This window comes from Suricata suricatta, chromosome 6 (assembly GCF_006229205.1).
Source record: "Suricata suricatta isolate VVHF042 chromosome 6, meerkat_22Aug2017_6uvM2_HiC, whole genome shotgun sequence".
Classification (NCBI taxonomy): domain Eukaryota; kingdom Metazoa; phylum Chordata; class Mammalia; order Carnivora; family Herpestidae; genus Suricata; species Suricata suricatta.
The window spans coordinates 57,208,172-57,220,645 of NC_043705.1; the positions used below are offsets into that span (position 1 = coordinate 57,208,172).

Consider the following 12,474-nt stretch of genomic DNA (forward strand, 5'->3'; position numbering starts at 1 on the left):
TCTTGGCTGCATATTTTTTCTCTTCATCACATTGAAGATTTCCTGTCATTCCTTTCTGGCCTGCCAACTTTCAGTATATAGGTCTGTAACCACTCTGATAGGTTTCCCTTTGTATGTTAGGCCCTTTTATCCCTAGCAGCTTTCAGAATTCTCTCTTTATCTTTATATTTTGCCAGTTTCACTATGATATGTTGTGCTGAAGGTCAATTCAAGTTACGTCTTAGGGAAGTTCTATGTGCCTCTTGAATTTCAATGTCTTTTTCTTTCCCCAGATTGGTAAAGTTCTTGGCTATAAATTGATTAAGCAACCCTTCAGGACCTTTTTCTCTTTTTTCTTCTTCAAGAGCTCCTATGATACGGATATTGTTGCGTTTGATTGTATCACTCAGTTCTTGAATTCTCCTTTCCTGCTCCTGTATCAATTTCTCTCTCTTTTTTTGGGCTTCCTCTTTTGCTATAACTGTGTTTTCTAATTCATCTATTCTCCTCCCTGCCTCTTCAATCCGTGCAGTGGCCAATTCTGTTTTATTATGCACCTCATTTTATTATGCACCCCCTCCTTTTCTAACTTGTCAGAGCTATTTTGGAGGTCCCTAGTCTTTGTATCAATAGCTTCTCTGATGACTTCCATGCTTTTTTCAAGTCCAGCGATTAATTTTATGACAATTGTTCTAAATTATTGTTCAGTTATGTTGCTTATGTCTGTTTTGAGCAGTTTTGTGGCTGTGATTTCTTCCTGGAATTTCTTTAGAGGAGAGTTCTTTCATTTTGTCATTTTGGCTAGCTTTCTCTCTTGTCAGTTTTAAATGCTGGTTTTGCACTGTGCACCTGTTAGTATTGCTCTAATAAAGGATGCTCATTGACTGTCCAGGGCCTGTCGTTCCCAGAAATGTTCTTTTAATGTTGCCTCTCAGTTTCTCTTGTTATGCCTTTGATTATTTCATTTCCCTACTCAGTGATATTTGGGACTCTCCCCCATATGCACTTTGGCTTGCTTCTTGAGGTAGCCCTGAAAAGGAAAACAGACATACAAAGACACAGGGAACAAAACATGCAAATGCAGAGACAAATCAAATAAACAAGCAGGCCAAAAGGGGAAAGAAAAAAAAGAACAGAAAAGAAAAGAAAGGAAAAGAAAAAAAGGAAGGGGGGGACAGAAATAACCAAAGACAAAGGACAGTCTGAGGTCATAAAACCTGTAAAGTGAGAGATAAGAATGAGATAAGGGAAAATCTATCTGGATAGCAAGAATTTATCTATTTCTCAGACTCCGGGGGTGGGGGGGGGGGAGAGAAAAGAAGAAAGAAAGAAAATAGGGGAAGAAAAAGAAAATAAAAGGGGGCAGCTCTCCAGCGCAGATAGGCTGGTTTGGTGTAGGTAGGTCGGGTTTCAGGAGCTGCTCTCCGAGGCCCCACCTTAGTGGTTTGAGAAGAATGGCGGCGCCCCAAGCCCTTCTCAGACCACGAGCTGCAAGCCACTCTTTTGAGTCCAATATCCCTGTGCCAAGGGCAGGCCACATTGCTTTTTTTCCCCAAGCTCTGCCTCGTTTGCAAATCCTAGTCCATGCACTTTAATGCTACTGCCCCAGATGAAATGTCCTCCCACAGGTGGGCGACTTTCTAGCCAGGAATGAGTAAGGGGACTGGGGAGCCAGCTTTTCCCTCTCTCTGCCTGGAGTTGGCGAGCTGCTGGGCCCAAGGAAGAGCAAGCCCACTGAGGGGGACGAATTTCTCTCCCCACACCCAGCCGCTATATATGGGAAGGCAGTGTCTCTCCGTCCTGGGCTTCAGTTTCTTCCCTCTTCAGAGACCACTCTGAGCGTTTTCAGTTTCTCTTTCTCTTCCCCGAGGCTCTCCGCTGCTCTGCACAGCCGTTCCGCGTGCAGTCCTCCACGGCCCTGTGCCACCTCTCCGAGCCCGGCGCTCCGGGGCTCTGCACCACCACTCTGGGCCGCCTCCCCCGGCTCTGCGTTGGGCTGCTGCCGCACAGCCTCCGCCCCAGTTTGCACTCACTCAGGCATCTATGAGGCTGTCATCTATGAGGACTCTGTGTACACTTCCCATTCTTGCAGATCAGAGTGTTGTGGCTTGAATCCTTCTCAGTTTGATAGTTGCAGGTTGGTGGAGATTACAGTGCTCCCTGCTCCTCCGCCCACATTTATTTGTTTTTGAAAGATAGAGAGAGACAGAGCATGAGTGGGGAGGGGCAGAGAGAGAGAGAGAGAGAGAGAGACAGAATCTGAAGCAGGCTCCAGGCTCTGAGCTATTAGTACAGAGCCTAACATGGGGCTCAAACGTACGAAGTGTGAGATTATGACCTGAACCGAAGCCGGATGCTTAACCAACGGAGCCACCCAGGCGCCCCTAGTGTATCTTTTCATGTACGTGTTAGCCTTTCATGTATCTTCTTTGGAAAAATGTTTATTCAGGTCCTTTCCCCATTTTTTAAAAATTGTATTAAAATTTTTTTTAACATTCATTTTTTGAGAGGCAGAGCGTGAGCAGGGGAGGGGCAGAGAGAGAGGGAGACAGAATCCAAAGAAAGCTCCAGGCTCTGAGCTGTCAGTACAGACCCTGATGTGGGGCTCAAACTCACGAACCATGACATTATGATGTTATGTCCTGATCTGAAGTCAGATGCTTAACCTACTAAGCCACCCAGGCACTGGGTCCTTTCCCCATTTTTAAGTTGGGTTATTTAATGGTTTTATTTCTATAATTTATTGCTGTTAGGCTTTTTTTTTTCCTGTTCTTTATGTGTTTTGGATATTAACTCCTAACCTGATATATGGTTTGCAAATATTTTTACCATTTCATAGGTTGTCTTTTCAATTTGTTGATCGTGTCTTTTTGCTGTGTAGAAAGCTTTTCGTTTGATTCAATCCCACTTGTTTATTTTTTTACTTCGTTGCTTGTACTTTAGGGGTCATATCCAAAAAGTCATTACCAAGACCTATGTTAGGGAGTTTTTTTCCTATGTGTTCTTCTAGGAGTTTTGTGGCTTAAGGTTTATAATTAATTCTTTAACCCATTTCAGGTTAATTTTTGTGACTGATATAAGATACAGGTTCAATTTAGTTCGTTTACATGTGATTATCCAATTATCCCAGCACCATATACTGAAGAGACTGTTGTTTTCTCCATTGAATATTCTTGGCTCCTTGTCAAATACTATTGGATCAGTTTACTTGGGTTCATTTTTAGGCCCTTTATTCTATTCTGTTGGTCTATTTGTCTGGTTTTACGCCAATACCAACTGTTTTGGTGACTATTGCTTCATAGTATAACTTGAAATCAGGAACTATAATGCTTCCTGCTTTATTCTTCTTTTTCAAGATCTCTTTGGCTATTCAGGATCTTTTGTGGTTCCATATAAATTTTAAGAGATTTTTTTTCTACTTCTGTAAAAAAATGCCATTGGAATCTTGATAGGGATTGCATTAAATCTTTTGGTAGGATTAACATTTTAATAATATAAATTCTTCCAATATGTGAAGACAGGATACCTTTCCATTTATTTGTGGGTTCTTTGATTTCTTTCATCAATGTCTTATAGTTTTCAGCATAAAAATCTTTCATTTCCTGGTTAAATCTAGTCCTATGTCTTATTATTTTTGATGCTATTGTAAATGAGATCAATTTCTTTATTTTTCAGAAATTTCACTGTTAATGTATAAAAATGCTACTGATTTTTTTGTATGTTAATTTTGTATCTGGCAACTTTACTGAATTCATTGATTAGATCTAACAGATTTTTAGTTGAGTCTTTATACAAAATCTATGTATAAAAAGCATGTCATCTGCAGAGAAAATTTTACTTCTTTCTTTCTAATTCTTACAGCTTTTACTTCTTTTCCTTGCCAGATTGCTGTAGCTAGGTCTTCTCCTGTGCTCAGTAGGAGTGGTGAGAATGGGCATCCTAGTCTTGTTCCTGATCTTAGAGGAAAAGTCTTTATCCTGTCACCACTGAGCATGGTATTAGCTGTGGACTTGTCATAATTGGCCTTTATTATGTTGAGATATGTTCCTTCTGAGCCTAATTTACTGAGTGTTTTTTTTTTTTATCATGAGAGGGTGTTGAATTTTGTCAGATGCTTTTTTGTACTTACTGAAATGATCGTATGATTCTTTTATTTCATTCTATTAAATGTGACATATAACATTGATTGCTTTGTGTGTGTTGAACTATCTTTGCATCACAGAGTTGAATCCCACTTGATCATGGTGTATGATTTCCTTATTGTGTGGCACAATTCAATTTGGTAGTATTTTACTGAGAATTTTTCATCTATATTCATCATGGATATTGGTTTATAGTTTTCTATAGTGTCCTTTTCTAGTTTTGGTGTCAGGATATGTTGATCTTATCAAACAAATTTGGAATTGTTTCCAGCTCTTCAGTTATTTGGAAAAGTTGGAGATGATTTGGTGTTAATTCTTTAAATGTTTGGAAAATTCACCAGTGAAGCCACCTGGTCCTGGGCTTTTTGTCATTAAGAAGTTTTTAATTACTGATTCAGTTTCTTTACTAGTAATTGATCTAGCTAGATTTTTAATTTCTTTCTTATCCAGTCTTGGTAAGTTTTAAAAATATAGGTTTTAAAGTAATTCTCCTGTGTGTGTGTGTGTGTGTGTGTGTGTGTGTGTGTGTGTCCTCACCTGTAGTTTAAAATTTCTTTTTGGTTTGCCACATAATGCTTCTGCAGAATAAAATTCAAAATACTTTTCTCTTTTACACTTCCAGAATGTGTCACCATCCTTAAGGAGAGGAATAGGTCAACATAGCAAGAACATATGCTTTGGTTAGATTATTTCTTATTAGTAGTAGAAGAGGTGCTTTGGAGATTTTTTTCCAGGATTCCAACATGTTTATGGAGAAAACTACTTACCAGCTTTGCATTTTCTTAGACTCTGATGCAATAGGAGTATTGTGGTTTTTTAAGAGATTTTTAACTTTATTTATTTTGAGAGAGAGTGAGAGTGAGCCTGTGCAAGGAAGGGGCAGAGGGGGGCGGGGAGAGAATCCCAAACAGGCTCCATGCTGCTAGCACAGAGCCTAAATGTGGGGCTTGATCCCCTGAACTGTGAGATCATGACCTGAGCTGAAATCAAGAGCTGGATGCTTAACCAACTCAGCAACTAAGGCACCCTGCAAGAGGAGTATTGTAATAGCAGTAATGTCTACTGAAAGAATACACAATTTAAATAACATTAAAATTCTGAATATATTCTTAACATTCATAATAAATCTGCATATGTTATTATTGTTTTCTTAACTCAAGAAATAGATCTAAATTTGTTCTGTTTGGCATCCTTAGTGACATCTCTTGGCATTTTTTAATCTCATATAAACCCTCGCAGAAGGGAGAGCAGGGCCACTTATAAGTGTGTATGAATGTTAGTAATATCAGTGACATTTACATCTTTTCATAGTCCTTTGCAGTCATGCTTTTGACTCTACCCAGCCTGCTGAAAAAACCCAAGTTAGAGCTGTAGCTTTTGTGTAGGGAACAGATTCCTTGATCAGCAATACAGTCTCTTTAGTTTTTTTGTCCAAAATTTGGCCCATTTTCAGTGTTACCAGTCTGGGTTTCCGAAGCCATTTAACATTCCTGTAACTCAGATATAGCAGTTACCTAATTTAGATGACAGCAATGTGAAGTTTTTTTTCTCTATAGTCCTTTTGATGTTGATGAAGGAATGGAACAGGAACTGTATGTTCCAGCACTGCTAATTAATTTTTTTGTCTGTGTGAATTTGGGTTAAAGATAAATGAGAGTAACTATTTTTAGGCTTATTGGAATTCCTCATCACTGTTTCTTATCTTTTACTTTTCACTATATAATTCTGTTTTATTTTAATGCAGGTACAGCCTGACTATTTGGACTGGGAAAAATGATAACTGTTCCATTGAAGATTTACTTTGCATTAGAGACCATTTTGACAAAAAACAAGTTTTCTATGACATCTTGGAACCACAAAACCATGAATTTAAACAAGCCATTGGAGTCAAAGTTAATCTCTAAGAAGATCCTTCTAAGTTATTTCATGTTTTGGTTTCATAATCCCCTGCTTTGGTCTGAATTAATTACCATATACATTATAATGATTGATTTATGTTCCACATCATCTAATCAAGTACACTTAGTTCCTACTTTATTAGGCATATATCTTTATGATACTGTACTTACTTAAAATATTTGGAAGGAAGAGAGATGCCTGGGTGGCTCAGTCAGTTAAGTGTCTGACTTTGACTCATGATCTCACAGCTCATGGGTTCAAGCCCCACATCAGGCTCTATGCTGACAGCTCAGAGCCTGGAGCCAGCTTCTGTTGCTCTCTGCCTCTTCCTTGTGCTGTGTCTTTCTCTATTTAAAAAAAAGATTTGTAAAGAAGATATTTCAGTGGGCCTAGTCTAATAATAATTTAGGAAATTATGCTTTAAAACCCTTTATAAAATATAATTGTGATATATTGAAAGAATTTACATGTTATAGCTTGGATATAAATCACATTTTGTTGGCACTTGTATTACAGAGATTCCACAAAACTATGGCACCCTCTTTCCTTTTTCCTGGAGACTGGTTATTTCAGAAATCATGGAAGAGTAATAGGGCTTTAAGAATGTTCTAACTTGCACACAGGTGAGCATCATTCTCATGACAGAATGAAATCCACTTACTGAAAACAATATAGATTAAATTAGATGGACCTAGCATTTCCCTATTGTTGGGAGCATGCTGACAACTACATATGTGTTTTGTATTCTTTATTTCAATCATAATATTTGTCTATTGTGAGCACAATACTACCAGAGAGCAGAATTTTCATCCTACTGACACATCATTTGATTTTCATTTCTCACCAGCACCACCTTAGTTCAAGCCCTTATTTTACTGCTAGAACTTCAAAAACTTGTTCTTCATGACTTCATTGTTCACACTCTACTCAGAGATGCCCTGAGTATCTCTGCTAAAGAAAGCCTTTGTAAGCACCTCTTGCCAAATTAGAAGTCTCCAGGGGCCTCTTAAATGCAGGTTTATTGAATTTTACTCTTAAAAGACCCTCCATAATGTAGCCCACTCTAAAAATCAACTCAGTGGCCTGCAGTTCTTCATTTCAAAAAATGCCTGCAACAACAGTGGTCTCCAGATCTTCCCTTAACAATTTTAACTATTTAATATTGTTCACTAATTATGTCATACATGTTAGTTATATTTCCTCAGCTAGGTTATAAAGCCCTTCATGGTAAGGGTGCATTCCTAACTGTCCTTTATAGTATGTGGCTTAGTCTTGAGCAAGATATTCAGAAAAACATGTTACTTCTTTCATTTGTTGAAAAGAAACTTTCCAATGAATGTCCTAAGATGTGTAGTTTGCCTTGGCTTATCAGTCATTTTCTCCCAGAGAATAAAGTGGTATATAGTGAAAATAGCTTGGGTTTTGGATTCACACAGACTTCCCGTACAGCCCTACTCGCTATACAGTCCCGTACTAGGTGTAGATTTTGGGAAATATTTAACCTCATTGAATCTTGATTTCCTTATCTCTAAAATGGAGGGAAAATGAGGGTGTTCTTGTAGTTGTTATGAAGATTGAGATTCATGTAATAGAGGGATCTAGCTCAGGGCTCAACACATAGTAAGTACTCAACAGACAGTTCTCTTCTTCTAGATTTGTCATATAATCGTATCCATTTTAGATAGATACAGTATGGGGTGCAACAGGGAACATTGTAGACGTACAGGTATTTAAGAAGACAATTCTATTTCCGCTTTAAATTTTAGCTCCAACTAAATGCAGTGCTATTTGTCAAATAACACCTAAAACTTCACTTTCTATGGTTGTTTGCCAAAAGCAAAAGATAGAATTTTATAATTATAAAATTTTAGCAACAAAAAATAACAAAACTATGGTAAAATGTAATGCTTAGTTTATAAATTTTCTAAAATGACCATGCTTTACTTTTATAGAGTTGAATCTATAAATGAACTGTATTTTAATGAGGTTTTAAATAAAATTCTTTGTCCAGAAGATTATTTTTGCTACTTGATTATCTGACCCTTGGTAATAGTTTTAAAAATATTAATCTTCAGGAAAAACTCTTTTATTTTGAGAAATCAGCCAAGTATCATTTACACTAATATTTAAAGCCATATTTTAAATTGTGGGAACAAAAAATACGTAAGGGAATTATAAAATGTATGCTATTGAAAATAAATTTTTAATGGATATTCACATGAAAAAAATGACTTTGATCCCTGCTTCATATCATAACACAAATAATAATTTGAGTTGAGTCTTAGGTCCAAATGTGAAAGCTAGAATTAAGCAGTTAGAAGAAAATGAAGGAGAATGTTTTCATGACTTTGGAGTAGGCAACGATTTCTTTCTTTTTTTTTTAATGTTTTATTTATTTTTGATACAGAGAGAGACAGAGCATGAGAGGGGGAGGATTAGAGAGAGAGGGAGACACAGAACCGGAAGCAGGCTCCAGGCTCTGAGCTAGCTGTCAGCACAGAGCCTGACGCGGGACTCGAACCCACGAATGTGAGATCTGACCTGAGCTGAAGTCGGAGGCGCAATCGACTGAGCCACCCAGGCGCCCCGATTTCTTTTTTTAATTACAGCTTTATAGAGGTATAATTGACATATAAAATTGTCAGATGTTTCCAATTTTTTTCTATTTCCCCCACATCCAAGGCAATGATTTCTCATAACACAACACTAATCATAAAAGAAAGAATCGATTGGGGCACCTGGGTGGCTTATTTGGTTGAGCATCCAGCTTTGGCTCAAGTCATGATCTCACGGTGGCTGAGCTCCGGCCCTGCATGGGCCTCATTGCTGTCAGTGCAGAGCCTGCTGTGGGTCCCCCTCCCTCTTCTCCCTTCTCTTGCTCACTGTCTCTCTCGAAAATAAATAAAACATTAAAAAAAAAAAGAAAATAGGTTAATGGGCTTTATCAAAATTTAACACTTCTCATCAAAAGACTCCATTAATACATATCTAACAAAGGTTTCATACTCAAAATATTTGGAAAACTCCTATACATTGATTTTTAAAAAGAAGCTTAACAACCCAATTAAAAATGGACAAAAGAACAGGCACTTCGTTACTTGGTTAATAAATAATGATGACAAAAAAGCCTTAATGTGGAAGAATGTAATACAATAATATATGAACACTGAGAGTCTACATTTATTAGTATGGAAAGATGTTATAATATCTTGCAGGCTGCAAAACAGATGTCTGGTATCGTACTATTTATGTACAATTATATGACTTTGTGTGCATTTGTATACATAGGAAAATATTTGGGAAGAAGTTCCTAGACACAGAATAAGTGTAACTATTTTTCCCCTCCAGGTTCTCAAGTCTAATGTATTGGTGTTGAGAACTCATGGCATCTAAGCACTATTTCCCAAGCCTGGCAGAGCAATCCTAGTCCTAGAAGAGACTTTGGTATGAGATCCAACTGTCAAAAAAAATCAGGGCTTTAAAAAGTACTGTTGATTATGACTCTCTAAAAGTGATGTAATTACTAATTAGATATATACTCATTTACAACTGGGAAGTTGTTAAAGCTTATTTATAACAGGTTGCTTATTTGTTTGTTTGTTGGAGTTAGGGTTTTAGATTTTTTTCCTTGTAATGATAAAAATTAAGTACCTAGTAAATATATAGAAAAATGCCCTGTCTCTCACCTTGAAATTTAAGATATGAGCCAGCCTAGTAAGAGCCTACAATCTGCTAATAGTCTTAAATTCGTGAATCAATGCAAGGAAAAGTTGAATGATAGAAGGATGAAGATAGTAGTACTGAAGAACTTTTTATCTAGAAAGTGGGAGTATAATAAATAAATGAAACCAAGACCACCTGATAACCAGGTCTTGGAAGAAGCAGGGCAGGACTCAGGAGCACTTGGGACCTCAGCAGCAGGAGCTCAGGATCGTTGTTCGAGTGTCTAGTGTTCCACACCGATATCATTCTTTTACTCGTGGCTGTGGTTATTTCTCTCTCTCCTTTGAATTTGCTATACTTTGGCCAAGGACCTCAATTTGTCTAGTCACTTGTGTCTTCAGGGCTTAGTAGGAATACTGAGAGGAGGGAAGAGGTAGGCATTTAATTGGTGTCATATGGGCTGAGGCTGTGCAAGTGATTCAGAAATTATTTCTACCTCAAGGATCTTAACATTCAGGCAGGGGAGAGAGGACTCTAGACAAGTTGGGTATTTGCTATAACTTCTGTGATGGAACTTACACCAGGTTGTGGCAACAGACAGCATTTTGTTCTAATTGAGAGAGAGCACTGAATGATGAGTAAGATTCAGCAGGTAGAGTAAGAGAGGAAAGGGTCTTTCAGACAGAGAGGCACATGAGCAAAGGAACTCTAAGTGGGGGAAGAGACTGATTTGACCTGTTCAAAAAGTTTATAAAGGCACTGTACTATGAGGCTGAGCACTTAGGCAGGGGCCAGATTCATTTTCTGAGACGAGAAGCTGGCTCCTTTCCTCTTAGGCCATAGGAATCACTGTACCATTTTAAGTAGGGAAGCTTTAATATCAGTTTTGAGTATTAGAAAGGTGTTTACAATGGCACAAGAAGACTTGGAATTCTTGAAGTGAAAGGAGATGAAGCCCTGAATTAAGGTGGAAACAAAAGTGGATGAAAATGTTCAAGAGACAGAGGAAAGAGGTTACAAATGAAGAATTTGTAAAAGTTTTTAAACTAGTTGAATGGAGAGTATGGGAGAGAGGGAAGAATCTGGTGAATGTATTTTTTTCAATTAAAATTTTTTCTTTACTGTTTATTTTTGAGAGGGAAACAGAGTGTGAGTGGGGGAGGGACAGGGAGAGAGGGAGACAGAGACTCTGAAGCTGGCTCCAGGCTCTGAGCTGTCAGCACAGAGCCCAACACAGGGCTCGAACCCACAAACTGTAAGATCATGACCTGAGTCAAAAAGCCAGACGCTTAACCAAATGAGCGCACTGTGAATGTATTTTTTGCTTGGTAACAGAGGGTCAGGTGGTGCTACTAACCCAAACAGGATAGGACAGAGGCCAGGTGTAGCTATACTTCTCGGTTATGTGTTGATATTTCTCCTTTATACCAGCTTGGAAAGAAAGCTTAAAAACCCAATCTGCCCGCCCCCTTACCTTACTCAGCTCCTGCTCTAACTTTAGAAATGATGCTCTTTTTTGAATTAACTGGACCAGTTTCTTAAAGGTCCCCTAAGTAATTGCTACCTTACTACATATTCTAACTATTCCATAATTTTAAATAATGTAGCTATTTCCACAGTCCCACTGTCAGTGAAGAGAGAAAACAGGCAGGGCTGGAAAGGGGCCTACTCAGCCTCCTGAAACAAGGGAGGTTCTTGTTTCTATGCTTCTGCCCATGAAAGGAATCAGTCTGACTAAATCTGGTGGTCGAACTCTTCTAGGCTTGCTGGCTGCTACAGAATGTTCATTAAGGCTGGTCATTGCCTTTTTCTTCTTTCTTTTTCTTGGGGTCAAAGAATGTAGTAAGAGTTTGAAAATCCTAACTGAAATATTGATGGTGAGAGTCTGTTGCTACTTTGTGAATTTAAGAGCTAATAAACAACTCTGGAATAAAGTAGAAAGACTGACCTCTTCACAGTCTATTGAGCTCAGCCTGTAATCCACTGTTCCTTTAAGGAGTCTTTTGTGACTTCCCTAGGCAGATGTGTGGGCTTTCTCCTGAGGTCCCTTCTCTGCTGGATTATATTTTACAGGTTTGTGTTTTGTTCTCAGTTGTGTGTTTTAGAGGAAGAAACTATTAATCTTTATATGATGTCTAGTCAGAATGGCCCTTAACAAATGGAATGGATAGATGGATGGACAGGATGGGTAACACAAAATCTCAGTAATTTTCTTAGACCAGTTGTTATTATAGTGTGGCCCACAAACCCTTCCGTTCCCCTCAGACACTTTTAGGAGACTCATCAGGTCAAAACCATTTGTGAAATTGTTATTATTTCACAAATAACAGCTTGTCTCATGTTGACATTTACACTGACATTGGAAGAACATTGGTGGGTTAAATTATTGATGCCTTAGTATAAATCAAGTTCAGGGCATCAGTTAGTGATCATATTCTCCACTGCCACATGCTGATATTAAGAAGGAAAAAAGAAGACTTAGAAGTATCAATGATTCAGCAAAAATTATTAATTTTAGCATTAATTAACATCTTGCATCTTCTAATAGTCTGTGTGACAAAATGGGAGGTAAACACGGAATGGTTCTGCTCTATACTGAAATTCAGTGGTTGTCCTGAAGAAAAGCACATGTTGCAAAAAGAGCTCATCACTTTTTCTCATGGAAAGAAATATTTACTTGAAAGAACAACTGACAGATAGTTATTCAGTCTTGGGTATTTGGCAAATGTTTTCTCAAAAATGAACAAAGCAAGTCTGTCACTTCAAGGAGAACAACTGACAGTATCTGTTG

General features: G+C 38.0%; 1 protein-coding gene across 3 annotated transcripts in view; it reads left to right on the forward strand.

Moving 5' to 3' along the window:
- Nucleotides 1–10,745, forward strand: part of FAM151B (family with sequence similarity 151 member B) — a 43,399-nt gene extending 32,654 nt beyond the window's left edge. The window contains exons 6-7 of one of the 3 annotated variants that reach the window (XM_029942516.1): nt 6,537–6,643; nt 9,369–10,745. In XM_029942516.1, coding sequence (XP_029798376.1) covers nt 6,537–6,621 — 85 coding nt within the window. In that variant the 3' untranslated portion in view covers nt 6,622–6,643; nt 9,369–10,745. Of the gene's footprint in view, nt 1–5,865; nt 6,106–6,536; nt 7,434–9,368 lie in introns of those variants that run through there. The other 2 variants (XM_029942515.1, XM_029942514.1) reach the window with 2 other exon arrangements.
- The last annotated feature ends 1,729 nt before the right edge of the window (nt 10,746–12,474 follow it).